The 26,756-nt window shown below is 48.5% G+C and overlaps 7 protein-coding genes across 8 annotated transcripts; 5 read left to right on the forward strand and 2 right to left on the reverse strand.

Moving 5' to 3' along the window:
- Window positions 1–494: 494 nt before the first annotated feature.
- LOC1279849 (ethanolaminephosphotransferase 1) lies at window positions 495–6,357 on the reverse strand. Its single transcript, XM_319628.5, has 6 exons — window positions 5,596–6,357; window positions 5,041–5,109; window positions 4,023–4,475; window positions 3,612–3,947; window positions 3,350–3,526; window positions 495–3,275 (listed from the first exon to the last, which is right to left on the reverse strand). The coding sequence occupies exons 1-6, from the start codon at window positions 5,650–5,652 to the stop codon at window positions 3,204–3,206; spliced, it is 1,164 nt and encodes a 387-aa protein (XP_319628.4). The 5' UTR covers window positions 5,653–6,357; the 3' UTR covers window positions 495–3,203.
- A 264-nt stretch (window positions 6,358–6,621) lies between these two features.
- On the forward strand, window positions 6,622–9,262 carry LOC1279850 (U3 small nucleolar ribonucleoprotein protein MPP10). The gene is made up of 4 exons (XM_319629.5): window positions 6,622–6,868; window positions 6,946–7,591; window positions 7,667–8,462; window positions 8,559–9,262. The coding sequence occupies exons 1-4, from the start codon at window positions 6,759–6,761 to the stop codon at window positions 9,158–9,160; spliced, it is 2,154 nt and encodes a 717-aa protein (XP_319629.5). The 5' UTR covers window positions 6,622–6,758; the 3' UTR covers window positions 9,161–9,262.
- On the reverse strand, window positions 9,216–10,563 carry LOC1279851 (anamorsin homolog). The gene is made up of 5 exons (XM_319630.4): window positions 10,331–10,563; window positions 10,039–10,239; window positions 9,776–9,955; window positions 9,583–9,710; window positions 9,216–9,502 (listed from the first exon to the last, which is right to left on the reverse strand). The coding sequence occupies exons 1-5, from the start codon at window positions 10,470–10,472 to the stop codon at window positions 9,389–9,391; spliced, it is 765 nt and encodes a 254-aa protein (XP_319630.3). The 5' UTR covers window positions 10,473–10,563; the 3' UTR covers window positions 9,216–9,388.
- A 168-nt stretch (window positions 10,564–10,731) lies between these two features.
- On the forward strand, window positions 10,732–12,975 carry LOC1279852 (protoheme IX farnesyltransferase, mitochondrial). The gene is made up of 4 exons (XM_061662983.1): window positions 10,732–11,101; window positions 11,313–11,637; window positions 11,711–11,906; window positions 11,973–12,975. Exons 1-4 carry the CDS (start codon window positions 10,991–10,993, stop codon window positions 12,832–12,834), a joined length of 1,494 nt encoding a protein of 497 aa, XP_061518967.1. The 5' UTR covers window positions 10,732–10,990; the 3' UTR covers window positions 12,835–12,975.
- Window positions 12,976–13,482: 507 nt separating this feature from the next.
- On the forward strand, window positions 13,483–15,891 carry LOC1279853 (parafibromin). The gene is made up of 5 exons (XM_552757.3): window positions 13,483–13,895; window positions 14,017–14,391; window positions 14,468–15,184; window positions 15,252–15,481; window positions 15,545–15,891. The coding sequence occupies exons 1-5, from the start codon at window positions 13,765–13,767 to the stop codon at window positions 15,721–15,723; spliced, it is 1,632 nt and encodes a 543-aa protein (XP_552757.1). The 5' UTR covers window positions 13,483–13,764; the 3' UTR covers window positions 15,724–15,891.
- A 554-nt stretch (window positions 15,892–16,445) lies between these two features.
- Window positions 16,446–17,609, forward strand: LOC1279854 (tetraspanin-6). Its single transcript, XM_319633.4, has 4 exons — window positions 16,446–16,571; window positions 16,647–16,835; window positions 16,900–17,070; window positions 17,140–17,609. The coding sequence occupies exons 1-4, from the start codon at window positions 16,503–16,505 to the stop codon at window positions 17,470–17,472; spliced, it is 762 nt and encodes a 253-aa protein (XP_319633.4). The 5' UTR covers window positions 16,446–16,502; the 3' UTR covers window positions 17,473–17,609.
- A 197-nt stretch (window positions 17,610–17,806) lies between these two features.
- Window positions 17,807–21,563, forward strand: LOC1279855 (hepatocyte growth factor-regulated tyrosine kinase substrate). 2 transcript variants are annotated; one of them, XM_061662985.1, is made up of 4 exons: window positions 17,807–18,079; window positions 18,152–18,236; window positions 18,306–18,570; window positions 19,414–21,563. In XM_061662985.1, the coding sequence occupies exons 1-4, from the start codon at window positions 18,046–18,048 to the stop codon at window positions 21,352–21,354; spliced, it is 2,325 nt and encodes a 774-aa protein (XP_061518969.1). In that variant the 5' UTR covers window positions 17,807–18,045; the 3' UTR covers window positions 21,355–21,563. The 2 variants fall into 2 exon arrangements, with proteins under 2 accessions (XP_061518969.1, XP_061518970.1); XM_061662986.1 differs by lacking the exons at window positions 17,807–18,079; window positions 18,152–18,236; window positions 18,306–18,570 and adding an exon at window positions 18,600–18,768.
- Window positions 21,564–26,756: the final 5,193 nt, after the last annotated feature.

The following is a 26,756-nucleotide window of genomic DNA, read 5'->3' on the forward strand; positions in this document are numbered from 1 at the left end:
AGAACACAACAGATCATAACGGCATCCGAGTGGGTTAATGAGAGCATGGGAGAAAAGCTACCGGACAAACTGGTTGCCCGGCCGGACCGTGTGCGCGGAAATGGACCAAAATCAGAATTTAAAAAAAGAAAGGAAGGAGTCCAAATCAAACCTGAGCGGGGGGGAGCAGTTCCTTTGGAAATTTCCGCCACAGTCAAACGATCAAATAGTGTTTGGGTGTTTATTATTCTATAGATCTCTTTTCTTAAGTAAATATATTTAGAATACTAGAAAATAGTGTAAATGGAATTTATCATTAAGATACAACTATCATGATAATAGTCCTATCACGACACTACGAAATTCGCTCACACGGATTAGATTCACATATCACAAGGTTCGCACAATTAGCAGCACCGGTTGCAACCGCGCGAAACTTGATCTTCAAAAAGCATTTACAATGCTTCGCTAAATACTCTACAAAGATAAATAAAAACACAAACAGACGCACGAAATAAGTGGTTTTAAATTAATTATTCACTTTTATTGACTTCAATACCAACGTACGGAAGGTAATAATAATAATAATAGAAGAAGAAAACACTGTACTGGCCTGGGCCTTTTTGGGCTTTTTGGGGTTACAGTTTCGCGAGCACGTAACGAAAAGCTGGTAGGGTTGGAATACAAAATGTGATTTTTTTTAACTTAGCTTCTGCACCTTAAGGGGAGGCACCCCTTTTCCTGACGTCGGTTTAATAATGTTTGATATACACATTTATAGTCGCATAAATACGTCGGGCTAACGGCACACTCCATTTTGTCATGTTGCGTTGTCATGTGGGTAGGAGTACACGTAAAGTCTGGTTTGATCTGCCTTTTATTAGCACACGCTCGCTCGATATCTAAAAACCCTCGATCGAGTTTGGAAACGGTAGCTCTTCCTGCTTGGTTTCCGCACTATTTCGTGTTCGTCTTGCCGTTCTTTGAATTCCTTAGCATGAGCTGCAGACAACAAGCGCAGCACAAGGAAGCAGAGACACAGAATCGATTATTAAATTAAATTCACAGTTTTCTAGTGAAACTTTTTACAGGGTTAAAATTAGCACAAAAAAGCGGGAAATGAAAAACAATTCCATAAATACGTGAACAGAATGATGTACATTATGGCACTGTGCTGGTAGAGCAGTGTATAAGGAGCATGTGCGAATGATGGATGACGGTTTGATGTTGTGAGTGATGTTGTGAGTGATGTGTGTGTGTGTGCAAATGATAAGAAAATTATCCTAGCAGCAGCCGTTACTAAAGCTCGTGCTCCTGGCGCTTGGTTTTGGTTTCGTTTCATCACTTTATCATCTTTTTCTTTTTGTTTGTCACTGCGTTTATTTCACTAACATAATCCTAATTCCTTTTTCTCGCTGCACGTGCTACAAACAACACGTTTTGGGGGTTGTTTTGCACCGGGTTTCTTCTTGCTTCTAGAGCTTTGCTAGCAAACCCACACGCAACCGAGCACGCCGCAAACTGTAATATCAACGTAACTGCTGATCAAGACGGCAGCAAATACATAACGCGTTCTGTGGGGGGGTCTACTCGTTATTGTCGTTAGTTTTCCCTCGTTTCCCTCGGGGACTGTTAACATGATGTGTCAAAACGAGATCGTACGGTTGGTTAAACATGTGCTGTCCGCTGTAACACAGCGCATCAAGCAGAGACACGACATATGCAACACATATACATACAACACATACACACGTACACCACTTGTTCTTCTTTCCATTTTAATTTTCAATCGAACAAATAATAATTCCTCAAAAAAAAAAAACAACAATTCATTAGCTGCTAATGTTCTGTCAATCTGCGTCTGCGTATGCTGCTTATGATCTGTAAATTTAGTTCTGCTTGCTTGCCCCTTTTGTTGGTCGGTCTGAATAATAAATTGTCACGATTATAAAATGCAAAAATCTGCAGCCCCGCGTAATGCGTAAAATACATACACTATACAAAAACACTGTGAAACACGGGGTACACAGAGAACGTGATTTGACGACAAATCGTGCGCAAAGTTAGGCGATGCTCATACGCCGTAGAGGCGTAAATCTGACGGCGTGGCTAATTCTTTGATTCGTTCGCGATATGGCGATATAGCTTTTTGATTACACGCTGTCCTCCTCGAAAGTCGCTGTCCTCCTTTCCATTTACTTTCGCGGTTTACGCACGAGCTAATGTAATTCTTACGCGAGCATTATATATATGTACATACAGAGAAATGCGTTACCAGTGTTTTAGAGAATGTAAAGTTACTGTTAGTACTGTTAGACTACAAAAAACGGAGCGTGCAATGTCACGGAAGAGCGCAGGAAGCGGAGATAGGTTAGACATTAAACATACTTCTTCTTTGGAGGTTTATAACGCTAAAGTTAATGGAGTTTGCCAGCTTACCAGTGTCAATAATTAGCCGGTGTGATGTCGAGACAGCGATTAGTGGTACTAGTAGAGAAGCACGTTATAAATGTGTGTGTTTTAACATACACAAAATCCGCTCGTTAGTAGTTAAGAAAGAGTAAATTGTGAGGTATGTAGATGGGAGATAAATACCGCGTCATGATATATCGGTATACCGTTGCTGCTTAACTTCTCTCGGCCTCAGTATGGGGGAGTGCATTTTAGCAATACTAATTCACTTTTCCACCTCTGCGATATGGTACTGCGTTTGACTGTTTAGCTCCTGTTAGGCCAATGCGACGATCACTTTGCTAACTTAATTCCTGCATCAACATAATTCTTCCTTTTACACAATTCCATAAACAGCGCTTAATCTCACTGCACACACACATTAGGCTGTGTGATAGATCGTTCGATAGTTAAAGCCATTGGTTGCTGTGGTGTGATGGCGATCACTTTGCTAACTTCCACACCAGCAGCAAACAAACAAAAACATCAAGTATCAATAAAAAAAAGCGTATTTCGATTAAATTCAACTGTAATACGTGCGTGCCCAGGGACCCGACCGCTTAACGAGGGCATGAAGCAACATGAAACACCCAACGACGCCCGCCCTTTTGTTAAGCCTTGTTTTGGTGGCGCCGCTTGGGCATTGATCTTTGAGGGAGGGGGGGGGGGGGGGCGATCTTCTTAGCCCCCGGTAGCGTGCCACCGCAAATTGACACCTTACACACTGTCGGACACTTTACAAAGAGCTGCTAGACAGCATACAGCAGCGTTTCCTATTCTTTGGATTCTTCCGGTTTCGTCACCATAAAGCACCGTCGGTTAAAGTGTACACACATTTGCTGCACCTGCAACAGGTGAAATAGTTGGGTGGTTAAAAAATGGATTGCTTTCACCAATATAGCAAACTACCAGTACGTACCACTCCGGAACCGTAGTGCCAATGGGCTAGCGAGGATCCGATCACGAGCAAGTACAGTATCGGTCGTTCAAGCAGGGGCATCGTGAGGCTCATTACAATGGCCGCGCATAGTACGCCCGTCATCCAGTTGAACGTTTCCGCCGTCGTGTTGGACATTTGTGACACAATTAATCGACACTGAAATTTACAAAAAAAAACCGTTACATTTTGAATCCATAACAAACCGCAAACAACAAATGTGAGGAACAAATTAAATACGCACACTAATGTTGCTAAAAATGGTCCCCGTCATGATGTAGACCGCACGCGGGTCCCGGTTCATGATGTCGCTCGGCGACACAAACACCCACAGCAGGCAGACGAACATGAAGCTGCCGTACGTGAACAGCGGTCGCATCGCTTCCTTCATCGTGCGCATCTTGCCGGTGCGGTCCTTGTACGAGCGGTACATGTTGTACACCACCATCGGCAGATTGGACATGGCACTCACGTGCAGGCACAGCTCCATCAGCTGACCGGCCGATACACCCCAGGGCAGGTCCACCTTCCACAGCTGATAGCCAAACATCCACGTCGCTAGATACATCAACACCGAACCCTGCCCGGCAAAAAGAAGCGTGTTTTTTTAGAAACAATTTTATCAATAAACGAAAAGCAATGATTGCCCACTTACCCACATGCCGAGATCGTACCCCCAGGGCAGATACAGCACGCCCGTGTTGTACTTCTCCCAGTGCGATAGATAAAAGTTGAAAAAGATCGTCCACATGATGTAGTACATGCGTATCGGCGGCACCGACGTTGGGCCGCGCCCAAAAATGCTGTACAGACAGGCGGGGATGAAGAACGCCGAGTACGAGTCGAGCCCATGGTCGAACAGCTCACCGAGCGGGCCGGACAGTTTGATTCTTCGCGCCTGCTTGCCATCGATGCCGTCCAGCGTGTAGGCGAGGAAGATGTTGACCGCAGCCACGACCCAAAACCAGTTCGGCACGGGTGTGGTGTTTTCCAGATCCGTGCTCGCCCAGAAGCCCCAATCGTACCAGGACAGCATCACGAAGTTGGCGACCGTGAACAGGAAGCCGGCAAACGTCATCAGGTTCGGTGCAATCCATTTTGGAAAGTACTGCCAGTGGGAGGGAAAAGCGTGACAATGGTCAGTAAGATACGGGTTTTCTGCTCGAGGCAGCAATTTCGGCATCCTATTTCTAATCGCAACAATACCTTCCCGACACTACTTCCCTCTTATCAGTCTGTAGTAAAAGGGCTGTGCGAGCGACAGCAGGAGGTTGATACCGGTTGGGCAGAGGGGTTTTTATGTGTATGATGCAATCGAACATTACTGTTTTGGGGTTCTTTTTTCGATGGGGAGGGGAGAGCTACCCAAAAACGCCATTTATGGCACATTTTCTTAAGCGTTGTCTATCAGTACGAAGAAAAACGATAACAGGGCCCCGACCGACATACCGGACATGTCTAATCAGCGATAAGGGAGCGACTTATTGAGAGAGCGGGTGGGGATATTGCTTCATCCCTGCTACGACTCATCCGTCGCTAGCTTGGCGCGCATTCGTTAATATTTACATTTAAGCGGGGTGTTGCCAAATTTGTTTGAGCGTGTTAGAAGGCGGCATTGCTGCATGCAAAGCGTTTTTGAGGGAGGAGGGCACACGATAGACGACGGAGCTTACCTCTACGAGCCAGTTCCAGAACGGATGCATAACGTAAATACTGAGCGGTGAGGTGTCCTTGGCATTGTACTGAAATGGGACAGATGTTGTTGATTAGTTATCACGTAAATGGGGGGGGGGGGGGGAGTAGAGGATAGAGAAGCAAGATACAGTTGATAAATAGCGTTCGCGCAATTAATTGCATCGCCTACTACCCAAAGCAATCTACCAAAAAGCATTTCAAATGCCTTCAACGCCAGTCGCCAGTAGACGCCAGACAAATTATATAGCCTAAAAATAGAGTCATAGAAAACATAGTAGTCCACCGTTCGGCTACGGAAGGACGATATTTGGTCGATATCGCCGTGCACAAAGCATCTTATGACGCGCGTTTCTATTACAAGATGCCGCTTTCGGACTGGGGGCCCACCACAAGGACATTCACGATGCACGCCAATAGTTGGTTTGACCGGATTCGTTCGCAGGGGGAAAAAAGGCCAACAAAAGCCACCTCTTCTCGCATCCCCAACTGACCCCACTTATGTAACGAGAGGGGGCCACGCAGAGTGTCCTTACCTTATAATTATCGAACCCGGCTAGATGCTCCTTGGTCAGGTAAGCGTCACTGGTCATGGTGGTAAGTTGTGTTAGCACGCAGCCACGGGCACACACGCGGGGGCTTCCGGTAACGGGAAGGAGTTAATTAGGAAATCGTGCGCTCGGCTCAATCACCGCCGAGGAGGGGTTGCTACTGCTTCTGGCTGCAGTAAACTCGAAACAACTGCACACGGAGCAGGGGGACGACGGCAGCTTTCGGCCTTAATTCCCTTTTGCTACTGACCAAATCGATCGCCGGGCGGGCTGCACATCGACAAGCGACTCACGACAGCGACGACGATTCGAACAACACACACGCCCGTCTGGAATGTGTGGCCGCGGGGCGCAAAATGATAATCGCCGCCCGTTGTCTGTTGCGGAGGTTTGCCGGCTGAACGCGCCGCAATGATCGATACACGCGCACACACACACAAACACACACACACACGAGCGCGGTGGCTGCGTTGTGCCTTATTCTTCTTCAATCGCAGCACCGGACAAGCGCTGCTGTTGCGTTGATGGATAGTGCGCGACCGCTCGACGGGAACGGGAACACGCGCGCGCCAGATGATGATGATGATGATGGTTGCGTACGCGAAAACCACACAGCATGCAAATTGTTCGATTTTCCTCGAACCACACCTGGGGGTGGGGGCGGGTTTTCTTTGGCAACTTTCCTCGCGCCGCCGTGCGTGTTGTTTGGTGCGGGCAGCGGACGGCAGCTAGGACGGTTCTGACAGCTGTCAAAACCGACGAGCGCAGGTGCGGTTTGGTGGTGTGCGTGTGTACGAAGGACATGAATTGGTCAACTATTTTACGGAATTGTTTTATGAAAAGGGAAATTTTAACACAACTTTAAGAAATAAATGTATTTAAAACAATATTTTGAACGTGTTTGATGAAGTCGCTTTTTCCAATTTATTCGAAAATTAAATAACATTTCAAATGCATCAAAATAGCCGCCGACCTTAGGTAGCCGCCACTAACATTGCCGCCCGGGTTTATTTACTGTCGAACTGTCAAAACACAAAACACACGTGCGGCGTTCGTAGCACATTTCCTCGCCAAAATTGCTCCAGAAATGCTCGAGCCGCTACAATCATTCTAAGTGGAATTACAGCACACAAAACAGTCGTAACAAAATGGTTAAAGCAACGACGGCATCTCCGCTGCTGGCGGGCACGCAGCTCGACCTAAAATCGTACGTCAAAGAGTTCCGCAAGCACACCAAACATCCGGAGAACTTTATGAAGTAAGCACCCCTTTTGGAATTGTTGTGGTTGTCCGGGAACACAACACACGCTTAAACTATTAATTCGCCTATTTCAGGGTGCAGAAACCGCTGGCAAAGAAGTTGAAGCAGTTCGTGAAGGAAATCTACGATCGGGGCACGAAAAATGCCACCGTCACGCAGGATGGGCCGGCCCTGCCGTACCTGGACGAGCTCGTTACGGAAGAGATGGACGACGAGCAGATCTGGCAGCAGCTGGAGCTGAAGAACGATCACTTTATCGATCAAGATTTGAAAAAGTTTCTGGAGGTGGTTTCGAAAAACGAAAAACGTTTGCAGCTACCTTTCACCACCAAAACGCAATCGGAGGTGGGGGATGATTCCGGGGCGGGTTCGTCCGGCGAGGAGATGGAGGGTTCGGACGAGGAAAATGAAGCAAATGGCGATGGGACGGAGTCGGAGGAGGAGGAGGAGGAGGACGAACAGGACGGCGAAGAAATGGATTCGGACGAGGAGTTAACTGAAAAGAAGTCTAAAAAGCTAAAGAAAAAGGACAAAAATGGCAAAAAGAAGAAAAAGCAACCGAAAGGGAAGAAATCGGTCGTGGATGATCGGTTCTTCAAGCTGGACGATATGGCCCGTTTTTTGGACGAGGAGGATGAACGTGAACGGCGCCGGCAGTACGGGTTGGCTGAGAAGAATCCACTGATCGAGGTGGACTATTTCGATGAACACACCGGCGAGGTACGTGTGCCCGTGGGAACTCCTATCATGGAGTCAAAATTATTTTGAATTTAAACGGTTTCTCTCCACTTGCAGGACGATGGCGATATTTCAGATTTGAAATATTCCGACTTCTTTGAAGACGAAGAAGATGAGGATGATGATACGGATGAAGATGATGAAGAGGGGGAGAAGGATGATGATGCAGAAGAGGAAGAGGAAGATGCTAGTGCTGCGGAAGAGGAGGATGAGGAGGATGATGATGAAGACGATGAAGAAGATGAAGATGAAAGTCCTGATGGTCAGAAAGATGAAGAGGAAGGTGAGCTCTCCGACGAGGCAGAAATGGAACGCAACCGGAAGCTGCGGTACGAAATCTACAAAGGCGAAAACGGCATGTCTCCGCCTCGGTCGGAAAAACCGCCCAAAAAAGCAGTGATCGATCAACCGGACACGAGTGATAGCGAGGAGGAGAAAGCTCCGGACGGACCAAAATCGTCGTACGAGCTGCGGCAGGAGAAGCTGAAGGAGAAGATTTCCAAAATGGAAGCAGGCATGCTGAAGGATAAGCCGTGGCAGCTGAAGGGAGAAATTTCGGCCGAAACGCGACCGAAGAACTCGCTGCTGGAGGAGGTGCTGCAGTACGAGCACACCACCCGCCCGGCCCCGGTCGTGACGGAGGACACGACGATGCGGCTCGAGGACATCATCAAGCAGCGCATCCGCAACAAAGCGTTCGATGATGTGGAGCGCAAGGTGCGGCCGCCGGACAATCCGCGCGAGTATCGGAAGCAGCTGGTGCTGGATGGGGAGAAGAGCAAACTGTCGCTGGCGCAGGTGTACGAGCAGGACTATCTGAAACAGCTCGAGTTAGCAAACCCGGACGCTGCAGGTAAGGGTGGTGTTGGTGGTGGTGATTGTCATCCCAAACAGTAGTCAATATTATAATTCGACATTCTCACAACACGTTTTTGTTTCTTTGTTTCAGCGCAAGCGGGCGAAGAGGAAGAACCGAAAGAGCACAAGGAAATACGGAGCATGATGAAGGTGGTGCTGGCCCAGCTCGATGCGCTCTCGAACTTCCACTACACGCCGCGACCGGCCCTCCCCGAGCTGAAAATCCTCACCAACACGCCCGCCATCAGCATGGAGGAGGTTGCACCCGTTGCAACGAGCGATGCCACCCTGCTCGCACCGGAGGAAGTGCACCGACGACCCAAGGGCGACGTCATGTCCAAGGACGAACGCACCAAGACGGATCAGAACCGCGAGCGGCGGCTGAAGAAGCGCTTCCAGCGGGAAAAGTACCGCCGCGAAACGGAACGCGAACAGCGCCAGCTGGAAAAGGCCAGCGCGAGCGGCATGGCCAAGCAGAACCGGGCGCTGCAAACGTCGCTGCTGAAGAAGGTGACGAAGGCAAAGAACGTGCAGCAAATGGCGGAAACTTCCACCGGTCCGTCCAAATCGTCGACGGCGTTCTTTTCGCAGCTGCAGGATGAGGTCCGGTCGCAGGTGAAGGCGAAGACGGATGGGACGAAAAAGAAGAAGAAAAACACGGAAAACCTTATCGCTAGTAATTTTAAGCTGTAGTGTGCTAGTGAACGTTGTGTCGAGATAAATGTTAATAAAAAAGAGGATGGGAAAATTGCTGCAGACGGCATTTTCCAGGCAAATAATTAGCAAAAGCTTTTTGTTTTATTCTTATCCTTCCTTCTTTGTCTCTCTCCGTTCTATCATATCACCCGCAAATGCACATCCTAAAGACTTCTATTTTTAAACGTAACGTTCTATCAGGATACTGTTACCGGGATTTGTGGTTTAAATGTCCGCCTGCATTTGCGTATCGGTGAGCACGATTTTCTCGCCCGGTTTGAATGCCGGCATGCCCAGATATGGACAGGTGGCACAACGGAACGCATCTCCCAAGTAGCACTGTAAAACGGGAGGGAAAAAAGGACTCATCAGCATGCAATGTTCTTCCAGCTAAGAGGATCGCTGTTTTAATAACTTACACTTCCGCAAGAGGATTTCGCCGCCGATGTGTCGGTCAGTGCTTTGCCCTTTGCTTCCGCATCCAGCTCCTCGGCCAGCCCGCAGGAACAATCCTTGCATGCCTTCCTTTTGCCCGTCGTTCCACAAACTGGGTAGCATTACCGAATTGACAATTAAACTATCGAAGAGGTATGAGTCATTCCAGGTGCTTACCTCGCAGCGATTCCTCCGTCGGTTTGGCCTTATCATCCTCATCCAGCAGCTCCTCGTCGTCGATGCGCTCCTCCTCCTCGTTGTCGTCCAGCTTCCACACGGCGGCAACGTTAGATTTTTTCGCAAACGATAGCTTCGATTTCGATCCCACCTCGTAGTCTGGCTTCTCGGCAACATACACTGCAAATACAGCCACAAACACATGTAAAACCACACAGAAAACCAGATTGTGGTTTGGTTCGGCCCCAACCCCTCTCACGTACCATTACTGTCCGATGCCACAATGTTGATAAATCCCGCCAGCAGCAGATTAGAGCGTGCCTGTTCGACGCTCGCTGCTGAATCATCCCGAAACACGCACTTCCCCTTGGGCTTGAGCAGCTTGACCAGCAGCGTAACGAGGGTAGAATTTCCAGTCGCAACTTGGGCCAGAATTACATCAAACTGTGACTTTCCGTACTCGGCTGTAACAAAACACACAAGGCAAATCGTTAAAGGGAGGGCATTTTTGTACAGAACTCGGACGGGACGACGGGCCTTGCTTCCAGAACTTACCAAGCTGAAGGCGCTCTACGTTTTCCACATTGACCTGCACGTTCGGAATGGTTTTGATTGCGTTCACTTCCTGCTCGATCTCGGGCCCCACCGTACCGGCCCACAGGTACAGGACGTGGTTATTTTCTTGCACGAAATTCATCTTTTGCTGGGGCTCGTTTGGTGGTCAGAAATTGTGATACCGTTCGTTCTTGCTCTTGCGAATTGAACACAACACGGTTTGACGTTTCGACGGCGCGATTGACATTTGTTGTGCAAATTGTCGATGAAACTGTTTGATCGATTTTGCGTATTTTTTAAACAAAATTATAAATTTATTTAATGTTTCATGTTTTACTTTCACCCTGAATTAATTGTGATTTTTCTCTATTTTTTAATGAAAATAATTGTTACATTCAAATAAATATGCGTTGATGGAATTTCCCACTGTTTTTTCATCGATTTGCAACCCTTCAAGCATTTGACAGCAGCATTTTCACGTGCGGTAACTTTTTCTTTACGTCGCCAGCAACCCGCTAGGGCAGCACAAAACAGTGACCGGGGCATCTCGCCAAAGCGATGGGTTTCTAGGTGCAAACGCACCCCATCTATCGAGCTGCTCGAGTTCTGTTGCCTGTTGCCGCAACGTAAAATGCTCCCAGTGTTGTGCCGCCCAGTGTAATGCATAAATTCCTCGCAAACGGGCGGCTATGGTGCGACCTCGTGCGTCAAGCCGGACCGAAAGCCACCAGCGGTCACCGCCGTCCACCGTTCGCCTTCTGCACTCGGCTGGTAAGTACGGATAGAGTAGTGTGATGTTGTTTTGATTGTGTAATCAATCGATGAGCAAGAGCGGAGCGGCCGCCCTTTCGTTCGACGGTGTGACGAAATTACCTTGAGTGAGGGAGACCCCGTGCTCAACTGTGCTCTATTCTTGGCCTCTGACGCTTCTGTGTGTGTGTTTTTTTTTAAATTTGCTATATTTATTTCCTCCCAAACACAGGACACCACTGGCACAGCGTACCCTTCGTGTGCGGTCGTACAGCTGTACCCGATCCGGAAGCAGCACAGCGGAAGTAATGAAGGCGATGCGGCAAAAACGGCTCCCCTCCATCGACCGGTGGCCGTTCCGTTGGCCGTCCCGCTGTCCGTTGTACCGCCGGTAGTGGACGCTAAAGCCATAGTTAGTGAAATTAGTAAATCGGTCGGAACGCTGCGCAAGAGCGGTGAAGATGGCACGAAGGAAGTGGTTGCCTCCGTGACGTCGCTCCCCGGGCTCAGTCGGTTGATTTACCATTATCTTATGTTATCAAAGATCCGATTGACGTGTAAGTGCACACAGATAAGGAAGGGGGATTTCTGGCGATGCGTAATTTGTCGCTTCTCTTGCCCCATTTGCAGCCCTGGTGGTGATGACCGCGATGGCCGGATATGCGATGGCACCGGGTTCGTTCGAGCTGGGGACGTTTCTGCTCTGCTCGGCCGGCACGACGCTCGTCTCGGGTGCGGCCAACTCCATCAACCAGGTCATTGAAACGTCGTTCGACGCACAAATGCCCCGCACGCGCAACCGAGTGCTCGTTAAAGGACATCTCTCGTAAGTAGCTACGTAAGCAGTGATACAATTCATTGTTTTTAATGTTTCATTTTGTGTGTGTTTTAGGCGCTTGCACGCGGTCGGCTTTGCGCTCGGTGCCAGCACGATCGGCTGCAGCATGCTGTACTACGGCGTGAACGAAATGACGGCCGCCCTGGGCGCCGCCAATCTCATCCTTTACACCAGCATCTACACCCCAATGAAACGCTACAGTATTCTGAACACGTGGGTCGGCTCGGTCGTCGGCGCCATTCCGCCGCTGATGGGCTGGGCTGCCTGCACCGGCGGCGACCTGGGCGCCGGCGCATGGATCCTGGCCGGGCTGCTGTACTGCTGGCAGTTTCCTCACTTTAACGCGCTGTCGTGGAACATCCGGCCGGAGTATCTTAAGGCCGGCTACAAAATGATGGCCAACTCACACCCGGCTCTCTGTACGCGCGTTTCCCTGCGGCATACCGGGTTCATTGCAGGTCTGTCGCTGCTCGCTCCCGCGCTGGATGTGACGAACGTTTGGTTCGCGCTGGAATCGCTTCCGCTGAATGCTTACTTTGCCTATCTGGCGTACGATTTCCATCAGAAGGCGGACAGTAAAAGCTCGCGCAAGCTGTTCCGCTTCTCGCTGCTCCATCTGCCCTTGCTGATGGCACTGTTTCTGCTGAACAAAAAGCACTGGCAGTTTAGGGAGGACAAGAAGAGCGGGGAAACAACGGTCGAGCTGCAGGGTGGTGGTGCCATCGCTGCTACGGGTGTGTTTGTGAGTGGTGGTGAGCGGCCGGGGGAGCAGGGCAGCGGCGAATACCTTGTACCAAATATTGTGGCCGACATTGGGGCACCGACACCGTCGCCCGGTAGTATCAAGGCGATCGAGGAGAGTTTGCTATCGAACGTGGCCACCGTGCTACCGACGGCGGGCAAACAGAAGCTTTGAGAGGGCTTTTGTTTGTGTGGGGGTAGGTGTGTCCGCGTATTTCCGGTGCTGCAAGGATTTATTTGTACAAAGGAGAGATAGATTTACGAAGTGATATAGAAGTCAATGATAAATAAAATGGCCCCGAGAAATTAACTGTTACCATTATCGTAGTTTTATTATGTTTTAATTAAGTAAATTGAAGGAGAAAATATAAATTAAAAAATTGTCACCAACGCGACTGTTTGCGGACTGCTCCTGATTTGAATCGTTATCCAAACAGTGGGTCGTCTTATAGTAAAATAAGATTTTTTTAAAATCTAATTTATGGTAAAAAGAGTTGAGCAATAAATCGTACACAATAATGCGTAATTTATTTAAAAAATAGAAGAAAATAAATTCAACGATAAAAGTAAATCAATGAAAATAAGGCTAGCACCAGCTACGGCCACAGCACCAGCATTTCGACAAACAATCTTCAACTATTTAAGAGTTTTCCCAATTTTGTTGATTTTTAAATGCTTTCCTTTATTTAATTTTTGATAAAAACCATATTTAGATTTAAAAAAATGAATTTAGAATAAATTTCTCCTAATTTTCTTTTTTTTCAAAGAAAGGATAAAAATTGACCACATGACCACACACTGTCCACCGATTGTCCTCCGCGAGCGCATCTGTCAAAGCAATCGCCATTGACAGGAAAATAGAAGCGTAGTGCGTGTGTTTCTTTTTTGCTGCAAAAACTCTTTGCTAAAGTGTAGTTTCGTAGGCTGTGTAAAGAACCGTGTACCGTTTTCGTGGCGACCGCGTGCCGCGTTTTAGAAGTGAATTCCCGCGCTTCAAATTAGCATTAAGTTAACGTCCACCCCCCGGGGGTAGCGGGGATTGTTGTGGTTTGGTATTGTGCGAAGCCGCGTATTACCTCAACCAAAGCGAGTGTAATCACCAGCCATGGCCGATCCGCTGAGTCTGCTGCGCCAGTACAACATCAACAAGAAAGAAATCATCGAGCGCGATGGCCAGATCATATTCGGCGAGTTCAGCTGGCCGAAGAACGTGAAAACCAACTACCTAAAATATGGGTAAGGCCCGAACTGGCTAGCCCGCCCCCGAATTGCCCACGGTTGTGTTCCCTTCCCTCTCTTTCTAACACGCCAACACTGCTCCTGGCTGGGCTGGTTGTTTGTGTTTACTTGTTTGCAGCTCCGGAAAGAAGGGTGCCCCGAAGGAGTACTACACGCTCGAGTGTTTGCTGTACATTCTTAAGAATGTGGGCCTGCAGCATTCGGTGTACGTTCGGCAGGCGGCGGCCGAGGACATACCGGCCGTCAATCGGCCGGATCGAAAGGAGCTGCTGCAGTATCTCAATGGCGAAACGAACACCTGCGCCAGCATCGACAAGAGCGCGCCGCTGGAGATCCCAACGCAGATCAAGCGGCCGGCCGAGTCGGACGGGCTGGACAGCCTGGCGAAGAAGGCCCGGTACGAGGACACGCAGGTGCAGAAGGTGAAGGAGCAACTGGCCGCCCGGTTAGACGTGAACAAGAAGGAGGCGTCGGTTAACATAGACAACATTAAGTGAGTGGATGTGCTGCTGTCCACCGTGAGCTTTGGCAGTTTCCGTTACACAATTTTCCTTATTTTTTTGTCGTAGATCGCTCTCGGAAACGATGTCGGTGGAGAAGATTGCGGCCATCAAAGCGAAACGTTTAGCGAACAAGAAGGTCACGATCAAGCGCACCGACAACGACGACGCGATGGGCGTCGGGCCGGATCTGCGCGTCATCCTCGACTTTGACGTCGACTCGACGAAGGACATCGTGAGCCGGGAGCGGCAGTGGCGCACCCGCACAACCATCCTGCAGAGCAATGGGAAAATATTTGCCAAAAACATTTTCGCCATCCTGCAGAGCATCAAGAACCGGGAGGAGGGCCGGGGCCGCCCGGCGCAGCAGCCGGTGAAGCTGCCCGAGCCGCCGCGCGTCATACGGCCGCAGCCCCAACCGACGCAGTACAACCGTTACGATCAGGAACGGTTCAACCGGCAGAAGGAGGAAACGGAGGGCTTCAAGATTGACACGATGGGTACGTACCACGGCATGTCGCTGAAGCTGGTAACGCAGGGCCAGGCGGGGCAGAACAAGGCGCAGCCGAACAGCTTGAACAACAACAACAGCAGTAGCAACAACAATCTGTCGGCCAGCATGCCGCCGGGCCGGCCGAAGGAGCTGATACCGACGGCCCAGGCCCGGATGCTGGCCCAGAATGCGCCCAGCAAGCGGACGTCGCGCACACCGATCATCATCATACCGGCGGCGACGACGAGCCTCATTACGATGTACAATGCGCGTGATGTGCTGCAAGATCTGAAGTGAGTATGGAGGTGCTTGTGCTTTGTTTCAAACTAATCCAATTCTATCCCTCCGTTTGCTCCGTAGGTTCATTACGACCGACGAAAAGAAGCGTGGTGGATGTTCGCGCGAAACCGAGGTGCTGATCCAGCGACAGAAGGCGGGCAATCTGACCGTGCCGTACCGCGTGATAGACAACCCCTCGAAGCTGACGGCGCACGATTGGAACCGGGTGGTGGCTGTGTTTGTGATGGGACCGGCCTGGCAGTTCAAGGGCTGGCCGTGGGACGGCAATCCGGTGGAAATATTCTCCAAAAGTAAGTGTCATGGGAACTTTCTTTTAGCCATGTTTTGCTCATACTCTCACTACGTTTCCACAGTCGCTGCCTTTCATCTACGGTACGACGATCTCAAGCTGGACGCGAACGTGGCCAAATGGGCTGTGACCGTGCTGAACATTTCGCGAACGAAGCGCCATCTCGACAAAGCCTGCCTGATGGCCTTCTGGGAGAAGCTGGACCTCTACATGACCAAGTACAAACCGGACCTTCGGTTCTGAATGAAGGCCCCAGCACCTTTGGGGTGGGCGAGTGGGAGGGAGGGAGCGGGGGCAGGGCTGCGAGTGTAAAGGAGCTTATCTTTCTAGCTCTGCACTGTCGCTTCGGAGCCCCCTTTGGGGGGCGCGCGTAATAAAACAAAACGATAGGAATTATTTTTAAAAGCTCAACCGGTTCATGTATTAGACATTTTTGTTTACAGTCGAAAGAATTACTATTTAGGGTAATTTACACACACACACACACACGCTGTTCTAATTAGCTTTTGTTGAAAGAACTTTAACCTTCGAAAGATTGTGTGCGAAATAATTCCGATTTAATTACTCTGCCACCTAGCACACCCGGAATGGTAATGAACAGTGAAGCATTGATTGCGAATAATTTCACCACCCAGCGCTTTGTCCACACTTGCTCCCGATAAACCGAAATCGGGAGGGATTAGCGGGGCAGGTGATTAAGATATCGGCAGGACACGACGCACAATAAGCGGAGATAAAACCTCCGATACAATGGACTGTGTTTTTCTTCTTCTCTTACACCCATTCCGTGTGTGAGTCAAGGAAGACCAGGGCGAGCGTTTATCTGCTGCGATTTTGCCATTCCCCACTGCTGGTCTGATTGAACGGGAGCGGACAGTCGATTTTGTTCTTTTCAAAGCGGGATAGTGTATGTATTTTGGTGTTTAAAAACAGTTGTGAAATTGACTCGTTAACGTATTATATTGTTGTCTCTATTTGCAGATCAATTTTAAGTGGAAAAGATCGAATTTGAAAGCTTCAAAATGCGGTCTGGTCGCAGAGCGCTCAATATGATCAAGTATCTGATTCTGATGCTAACGTTTATGTGTGTCGTAAGTGTGCTTTTTGCTGTGAAACATCGACTCTCCTTTAATTGTGTGTCTTTCTTTCCATTTTCACCCCTTAAGGTGATTGAAATCATACAAATCGTGGTCGGTGCCGTCCTGCATCGACTGTTCGCGACGTACACCGTGTTCATCGACAACGACTTTGTGCGTGCCACTCACTTCCTGATAGCGGTTGGTATCGTGCTAGTGTTTCTATCGATATTTGGCTTCGCCGGTATTATTTTCGAAAATGTGATAATGATCTTTTTGGTACGTATGCACCGCCGTGAAATGGTTTGTGTAGGTTTAAATGATTCATTTCTTGGTTTTCCAGTACGCGGGCATGTTTGGTTTGATGGTGATACTTGAAATCATACTCGCGTCGGCCGCCTTTTCGATGTACAACCGGGTGGACAGTATGCTTACCCGCCGGATGAACATCGCGATACAGAAGTTCTTCTCGGATAGGTTTATGCGCGCAAGCTTCAACCACATGCAGAATGAGGTATGTATAAAATGCTTCAAAAGGATGGTAACACAGGTGCTAATTTTTTCTTCTTCGCCCCCACAAAAGATGAACTGTTGCGGCATTCAATCGTACGCCGATTGGGCCAACTTCCATCCGGAGCGTGATCTGCCGAACTCTTGCTGCCGGCGGGTGGATGATGGCTGTATGCCGCACGAGCGTGGCTGCCATGCGCCGATGTCGGATTTTATTGGCTCACGCACCCACATGATCGCAACCGGTACGGTAATTATTATCGTGTTTCAGGTGATTTGTATCGTTACGGCCATCATTATGGGGGCGCGGCTGTCGAAGTACAAGCAGCAGCTGAGGGCGGCCGGTATGAGCCCGGGCCCGGTGACGGCACCCGAGCCCATCATGACCGAGAAGCCGAAATATTGATCGATTGGAGGAGTTTTTGGTCTACCGGGCACGAGAGTATGGGTTTTTTGTACGTTGTAAATGAATGTAGCGGGAACAAATGGGAAAATAAATAAAGATAGCCTTTTTTTGTTGTTTATAGCAAAATGCAAATTTCATTAGTATTGAAGCATTTTTTTTTAATGAAATGAAATGTAAAATAATATATTTGCTTGAATTTAAATGCAAAGGTAAACATTATTTTGAATGAAACTCTCCTCATATCTTCTAACGGTCAATTCAAAAACATCAAAACAATTCTCCAGTCAGCTGTCCGTTTTGACAGCGAGTGAGCTCACGCACACTACCTCAACGTTCTGCTGTCATCACACGGCTGTGGCTTATCAGGGAGGGGAAAGAAAAGAAAAGCAAATGATTTCTGTTTGTTCGTAAATACGTCATCCAGTGAACCTGGTCCCGAAAAGAAAGCAAAATCATCTGTGTTTTTGAGTCACTTCCTGTGCTGCTGAAATACACCCTGAACTGGGAAGCAAAAAACGACAAATAGTAATTTTACCAGTCGGATCGAAACACCGTAACACCACCAATTGCACAATGTTTCGTACGTCCGTGTTTGACAAAAGTTTGGGTAAGTTGCTCGTGAAAAGGTAGAACTATGCAAAGGGAGGTATGTGTTGATGTTGTTTTTCGCTCAACTTAGAAAATGCCACCAGTAATCTCAACCTGGAACCGGACTGGCAAGCGATTCTGGTCATCTGTGATACAATCCGGCAGGGTGATGTGAAGTAAGTGCGGTACGGGAGAGTCATATCCTTTCAATATTCTTTGCTTACGGTTCCTTGTTTATCTTCCAGCGCCAAGTATGCCGTTGGGGCGCTGAAGAAGAAGATGCAATCGCCGAACCCGATCACGGCCATGTACGCACTGCTGACGCTGGAAAGCATCGTGAAGAACTGTGGCACGCCGGTGCACGATGAAATTGCGAACAAGGCCAACTGCGAGCTGTTCCAGAATCTGGTCAACACCACCAAGCACGAGGAGGTGCGGGCAAAGATGCTTGAGCTGATACAGGCCTGGGCCTACGCGTTCCGGTCCACCATCAAGTATCGCTCGATAAAGGTAAGGTGCCGTTCGTCGTGCCTTGTGTGTGCGCATTGTCGACGAGTTGACAGTCGGTTGCCAGCGTTGAAGGCGAATGCAACGCCTGTGTAGAACAAAAACACGTCGGTCTTGGTGTAGTATTCAGTGTGTTGTTGTTAATTGGATTTGTGTGAGGGTCAGACAGAGTGTGACTCACCAGTGCGCTTTACCATGGCGGTACGGATCTTGAGGAAATTGTTGTATTTTATGCATGTTATTCAGTTTTTTTTCATTTCCTTAATATCGTGCCATGAGGAGAATAATGTTTTATAGTCGTTTTCTGGAGTTCTCATAGTAGTGGGACACTTCCTTTACATTTTCGTAGTGGAAATGATATTCGTATGTTTGAAGTTGGACTCTATGGCTGCCTTTTTGAACAGGCTCCTTCGAAATTCCTATTGGATTTGTTCAACAAGGGTGCTATAGAGTCTATTTCCCATTACCTTAAGTTCATTTCACGCAAGAAGGAGTCAATAAAGTGTCCCACAGCAATGAGAACTCCCGGGAACCCCTGTAATGATTTTCATTGCAAATTTGCACCCAAATCATTACAAACAGAAGTGTGAAGACTGTAAAGTGCAGTGCAGATCAGATACGTTTTCCAAATTTGCTGTGATTTACATCGGAAAGAGTCTTTTTTTAATCAGATTCAGACTTTAAATGTCTTCCTTGGCAATATTATTATGGCAGCTCGCTGTTCCTTTGTCTTGATGGGCAAACATTAACCCTTGACGTCACTCAATGTACATGTTTACATTTTCTCGGTGCTGCTGTTCATTAATGCACACACTTCTTTCCTCTCCTTTCCGCTTTTCCGTCTAGGATACGATGAACATTCTGAAAACGGAGGGCCACAAATTCCCGGAGCTGAAGGAAGCCGACGCCATGTTCTCGTCCGACATCGCCCCGGACTGGGTGGACGGGGACGTGTGCCACCGCTGCCGGTCCCAGTTCACGTTCACGGTGCGCAAGCACCACTGCCGCAACTGTGGCCAGGTGTTCTGTGCCCAGTGCTCGTCGAAGAACAGCACGCTGCCCAAGTTTGGCATCGAGAAGGAGGTGCGCGTGTGCGACGGCTGCTACGCGCAGCTTCAACGACCGGCGGGCACGCTGGTGAAGAAACCGACCGAGGAGGAGGATCTGCCGGCCGAGTATCTGAGCAGCTCGCTGGCCCAGCAGGCACAGGGCCCCGCCCGCAAGACGGACGAGGAGCTGCGCGAAGAGGAGGAACTGCAGCTGGCCCTCGCGCTGAGCCAATCGGAGGCGGAAACGAAGCAGCAGGCGCAGGCTCGCCGATCGGCCACGTTCCACAGCAAGGCGCCGGAATCGCCGGAACCGCAGACGCCCCAGGCACAGGTAAAGCGAAGCCCATCGCCCGCCGAGGAACCGCCGGCCGACCCCGAGCTGGCACGCTACCTGAACCGCAACTACTGGGAGCAGCGGCAGGTGATGGAATCGCCGGCCTCCCCATCGGCGCCGAGCCCGATGCCCAGCCCGATGCCGTCGCTGCAGCCGAGCCTGCTGATGACGAAGAGTGCGCCCGAGGACGCGGAGATCGACGAGTTCTCGAACATGATGAAAACGCAGGTGGAAATCTTTGTCAACCGGATGAAATCGAACTCGAGCCGCGGGAGGAGCATCTCGTGCGACAGCGCGGTGCAGACGCTGTTCATGAACGTGACCTCGCTGCACGGTCGGCTGCTCACGTTCATTAAGGACATGGACGACAAGCGCATGTGGTACGAGCAGCTGCAGGACAAGCTGACGCAGATCAAGGATTCGCGCGCCGCGCTGGACGTGCTGCGGCAGGAGCATCAGGAGAAGCTGCAGCGCATCGCGGAGGAGCAGGAACGGCAGCGCCAGCTGCAGATGGCCCAGAAGCTGGAGATTATGCGCAAGAAGAAGCAGGAGTATCTGCAGTACCAGCGGCAGGTGGCATTGCAGCGCATCCAGGAGCAGGAGCGCGAGATGCAGATGCGCCAGGAGCAGCAGAAGGCGCAGTATCGTATGGGGACGGCCTTCCCATTCATGGGACCAGGGCCAGCCCCGGGTCCGCAGGGATCACCGGTCCATGTCGGTGGATATCCGGCCCCTGGGTACGGACCGTACGGACCGATGCCGCCAACAAACGGCACCATGCCACAGTATCAACCGCCGCCGCAACAACAGCAGCAGCAGCAGCCGCAGCAGCCACCGCAGCAAATGTTTTCGCCCCAGCACGCCGGGCAGTATGTCGGAATGCCGGGTGCGACTGCACCGGGAGTGGACGGGCAGGTACCGATGCAGCAAGGACCGATGCAAGCACCACCCCCGGGCCAGCCCGGGATTATTCCACCGGGGATGAACGTGATGCCGGGGCAGGTTCCACCACCGGGCGGTATGAATATGCCGCCCGGTCACATGCCAGGTGCACCGATGATGGGACCACCTCAGCAACCTCAGCAGCAACCGCCGCAACAACAGCAACAACCGCAGCAACAATTACCACCACCACCACCCCCGGGCCATCCGACTGGGTTGATGGGCGGAAATCCGATGCAACCACCGAACGCTGCCGATATGCAGCAGCAGCAACCGGGTCAACTTCCACCGCAGGTCACCATGCAGATGCCACCGGCGCCGATGGCACCTGGGCCGGATACTGCACCGGTTACGGTTGCTCCTCCTCCACCCGCTGCTGTTGCTCCACCGGCTCCCCAGCAGGCACAACCGGTCGCTCCGAAACTCGAGCCAGAGACGGCGGAATTAATTAGCTTTGATTGAATGGATGTTTGGATCCCGCAATGATATCCCAATATTTAGCGTTACGCAGCTATCTTTAAAAGCTTTTTTTCGGTTCAATACTTTCTAATCACTCTGAACGAGCATACTATCCCTTAGAAATGCAAAAATGATGCCAAGAAAGGCTCATTTCACATTATGTATCGCAGGTTCATGTATAGCGAATAAACATTGTACAACAAATGGTTAAATTATGCATTTTGTGTGTAAGAAACGAAACAAAAAAACAAGTGTTGGGGGGTTATCTTCTTGTTTCTCTTGAATTGTGTGGACGGCACTGTACGTTTTGGGCCGGGTCGTAAGATTCAAAAGGAATTTTTAGCTTTTTATTTATTTTTTTACATTTATACCTGTTCTGAATTTTGGGAACAGGTTAACATGGATAGTCAATAAACAACAAGCCCTTGTCAGGGGTCGGAGCGACTTTACATTGTCTGCTACGCAGCCGGTTCTATGGGATCAGTACAATATATGTTTGGGTCCGAGGTTTGGTCCGTAATACTCAATATACATTAGTAATTATGATATTACTACGCATATTATTGAGGTATCATTGTGTTTAATGCTACAATTACAGGGCTGCACAATAGAATTTGAAGACACCTTTTACCACAGAGGGTTATGTCCATATAAACGGCTTCCAAATCCATTTTCATACCGGTCCTGGAACTGAATCTAACTCCACATCGAGGCTGGAACTAATCCCGAATCATATCTCGGTTCTGATGCTGATTCTGGTTACATACCGGTTCGGAAACTGGTATGTAATCCCCCTCATCACAAACCGATACTTGTCCTGGAAGTAATCCTTAACCCATACTGCTCCTGAAAATGATAATAAACTAATACCAGTGACATTGATACTCAACTCATACCGGTCCTGGACCGATTAAGAACCCACATCGCTTATGGAACTGATCATGGAATCGAATCAGATCACATAATGGTCCTAAAATATCCTTTAGAACTATTCAATTGAACTAAAATTCTGGAATTGACACTAAACACACTCTGGACTTGGAACTGATTCTGAACCCGTAGCGATCCTTGCACTGGTCCATAACACACACATTAATCCTGGAACAGATCTAGAGCACATATAGGGCCTGGAATTGATCCCTAATTCTTATCGGCCCTTGAATTGATCCCAAACCAACAGCGATGTTGGAATTGATCATGAACCTATGTCGATCCTTTCTAGAATTATTCCTGAATCTGTTCCTAAACTCATACCAGTTCTGAACTGTTCCTGAACTCATACCAGTCCAGAAACTGCTCCTGACCCCATACCGATCTTGGAACTATTCCCAAACCCAAAATAGATCCTGAAACTGCTCTTGTCCCAAATCGGGACCTAGAACTGATCCGGAACCCATGCCGATCTTGCAACCACATTGCAATTCTGAATCTGTTCTGACCTCATACCGGTCCTGGGATTGGTCCAATACTCATACCGGTCCTGGAATTGGTACTGAATCTATACCAGTCCTCATACCATTATCTCTGATCCAAGCTTTGTGCATAAACTTCTTACTTTTTTTTATTCCGGACTGGACAACTATACCTTGATCTGTTTCAATCATGAAGCGGATCGTGAACCAGTCCTTGTTCTAGAACCAAGACATTCGGACGGTTACTAGGCCTATTGATAACTATGTTATGTTAACAGAATATCTTTAGCATTGGTTGGACTCTTATTGTTTCAACAAAATATCTTCAAAATGCACATTTTTACGTTTTATTCATTAATCAAGACGAATGTGTTTAAACTACACTAAACCTACTATACGCAATTTACACATTAAAACCAATCTCTCCGTAAAAATCTTCCCAACACCTGTTTAACTACCTAACAACCTTTAAAGGTTGAACAAGCTACCTGAACACAGATCACAAACACGCACCAACGGTGCCATGCCGTGGTAATGGATTCTCCCTTACTTGCGCATTGTTTCTCATCCACCGAGTCGAGTCGTCGCCCCATGATTACGGAAGCGAGATTGTTTTAGAGTTTGACGAAGTGTTAAGACACTATTACCACGAGCGACTCGGACTCACGTTTTCTGTCCCGCCTGCATCATTGTGTCATATTTTTTGTTTGTATTTTTGTGAAACTGAACGCTTCTTATCACGCTGGTCCGATCACATGGCTCAGTACCGTTCCGCCCGGTCCCGGCATGAAGTCGCGTGTACATATAGTTATCAGTCATTCGCATCACGAAGTCTATAACTTTCACGCGGACAAAACCGAGGGGGATCGTGCTTGAGATCGCGCACCGCCTTGATGGGTGAGATGAGGCATGGATCCTGACAGTAGTGGTGGGTGAGTGAGTGATCGTGATTCTTTTTAAGTCTGCACCATCCCGCAGATTAAGGCGGTGAATGGAACGGTTTGCGGTCTTTGTCGTACCGGAACGGCACTGGAAGTATCCTTGAGCCAAGCCAAGCCAAGTCGTCGGCCATTGACGTCGGCAGGTGTGTTGCATTCACCGGAATAAAGCAACACCGGGACCCTTTTTGTGTGTTTTTGCACCTCGCACCTTCGACGCGCAACGGTCAGCGTGATGGATGGTTAAGAAAGAGCGGAACAATTTCTCATACATCATTGGCACTTTGGCGCTTCACTTCCTTTACGGGAACTGAGTGAATCATTAATCTCGAGTGAACCACAGCAGTAGTAGGTGAGATATGCAAATTAGGCTATTTGAGACCGGCAGACAAAAGCTCCAAAACCCTTCGCGCAAATGAGATGCGCATCGATTCGTTGGTAAAACTGAAGATTAACGCCGTGCGGAAGCTTTGTCGATCTCCCACAACCAAACGAGTTCGATAAGAGTTCAAAGTTGTTTACGAAACTGATGAAGGCAATGGGAATTTTGCAGAATCTTCTCCTCAACATTGACCCATTTCCGCGCGCAAGGTAGCCGTGAAGGACATCCACGGACGCGGTTTGATAACGGTGCGTCATGTCATACCCGCCATACGGCCCCACGTGATCGTGGTTGAAATGTGTGTGTGTGTGAGTGTGAGAGTGGGGCTTGGTAACCGTTAAAACAGCCACTAAATAGGAACAATTTTTGGGGATGAATCTTATGTAGCATATTTCTTAACATTTTATCAACTCATTCTACGATGTATTGACAGTTTTACAAATATTTGTTTTAAATGGTTCTCCTTTAGCTTACTAACACTACTTACTTACTTATAAAGAATTTAAAAACATTTTTAATGGCCGTTATGTTTTTTGGAAATACTATAATTCCCATGATTATTAGTTCTATACTGCATTATTTTTGGATTTATCCCACAGTTTAATGTTTGTTTCCCACATACTTTGACATATTCAGAAATATTAATAGGAAAAATCGAAAAGAAATTCTATAACTTCAACAGCTAATAGAACAAAGAAGTTTAAAGAAACGTTAGAATAAATCAAACAAATTCTAAAAACATCCACAAATCTTTAAAAAAAATATCCAAAAAATCATGCTAATCCCTGTCAATTATTCGTATTGTAGTCGTAACACATATTCAAAAAATGACAGTAAGAATTAAGAATTAAGAAGCCATTGGGAAACGTCCAAAAAACCTATAAGAAATGGCAAATATTCATTGGAAATACGTTTCAACATTCAAAAGTGTAACGCACCCGCCTCTGATAAGGTGTCTGCAGTCATTCAGTCACGCCGTCGACGGGCTCGCGCCAGTACACCTTAGTGCGTATGCGCCGTAAATCACGATTCGCAATCGCAGCAACCCAATCGACCGTGCGCGGTGCACCAACGTAGAAGGAGCGCAAAATTGGGCAATAATCCCACTTTAAACCGCACATGTGGGATGCCAGCGTTTTCGTGTTGGTTCGGTGCGGTTTGACAGTGTGCTCGATGGCAGGTTTGGTATTTCGCGCCCAGGTTTTCGCGGTGCGGTGGCATGTAACGAAACTTCCAGTTGGAATGCAAGAACGTGGAAGTGCGCACCATGTGCCGAGCGCACCTACGTCGGCAGACAAACACGGATAGAGGCGCAAGAGATGTCCTAAACTGTGTGCAAAGCGATGGAAACCTTAGCGCGAATGCGGTTTTTCCTGTTCCCTGGCTGCTGCTTGGTGGATGGCACACCTGCACACCTGTAAGTGGCAGGGCTGGCCACCATCGATGATGTGGTGGTGGTGGTGCAGTTGGTGCAGTCTAAAATTCGAAATATACATGATACAAGCTCGCAGCACTTGGTTTCGGCAAAGTTCCAGCGGGTAGTAGTGTCAGCAGGTGGTCGCGAAGGTGCCATGAAGCGGGAGGGACCACTGTCTAACTCCGCCGTGTCACGGTGTCGTCGTAGCAAAACGGAACGGCATCGATCTTTGTGTCTGTGTGTGTCCGTTGTGCAAGATGGTAGTAACCGTCGTCTCGGCAGCCAGCAGCGGGATGAAAATGGAAAGTAGTTTTTCGTCGACATTTTCCGCCCGGGACACCTTCCTCACCTTCCCTTTTTTTTCGCACTGGCATATTGGGTCGTCGTCACAGAAAAGTAGGTTGCTGCATTGCGGCCAGTTCAGCGTTGGCCGATCGTGCACGATCGTTGTGCAATCAATTCAAGCGGCGAGTGAGGGTTTTGGGCTGCCAGGGCACGATCGCTTCCTAATTGAACCGTTTGCGTTGGTTTATCGATTGCTGGGTGAACCTGGGTGTGCAGGATTTGTGACTAATTTTCCTGTGCTGGAAGGAAAAAACACACACATACACACTCATTTTAATGATAATAAGGGCATTCGGTCGGAACGTGATGGAGGATCAGTTTGTTTACGATGCGAGTAGGCGCTCTATTTTGCGCGGTAAATTGAACAAGGAAATTATACGGTCGATGGGTCGTGTGTTTAACGATGTAGCAGAGTTTAACGAGAATGGAGCCATTTTCAGAACGATGGGAAATGATCACTATGATCGAGTGCACGCGCTTGCATTAATGGAAGAAGGTGCACTTAGCTGCATGATAGTGATGAGTTTAAGAGGTGAGAAGAGGCATGTAAATGTAATTGCTTGCTGGTTGTTGCTATCTTCCTGTGCTGTGGTTCATTTGCATACGTTTTGTCGAATGATGGATACGGACACCGTATCATTTTCCATTTGGAGCAAAAACAGTGTAAGCATTAACAATTTGGTTTAGTGGAAAAAATAGATGTTATGTCTTGTGGATAGGGTGGTTAGATTAAGAACCTAAAAACAGTATCGTAATCTATACAGTTCCTTAAAATTCATTTGTTTGCAAATCTATGTTATGATTTGCAATAAGATTTCGGTTTGAATATTGGAGTAGGTTCGTATATATTAGGCTATTATATTATAGATGGAGTAGTATTTATTTATGTTAAAAATGTATAGACATAAAAC

This window comes from Anopheles gambiae, chromosome 3 (assembly GCF_943734735.2).
Source record: "Anopheles gambiae chromosome 3, idAnoGambNW_F1_1, whole genome shotgun sequence".
Lineage (NCBI taxonomy): Eukaryota > Metazoa > Arthropoda > Insecta > Diptera > Culicidae > Anopheles > Anopheles gambiae.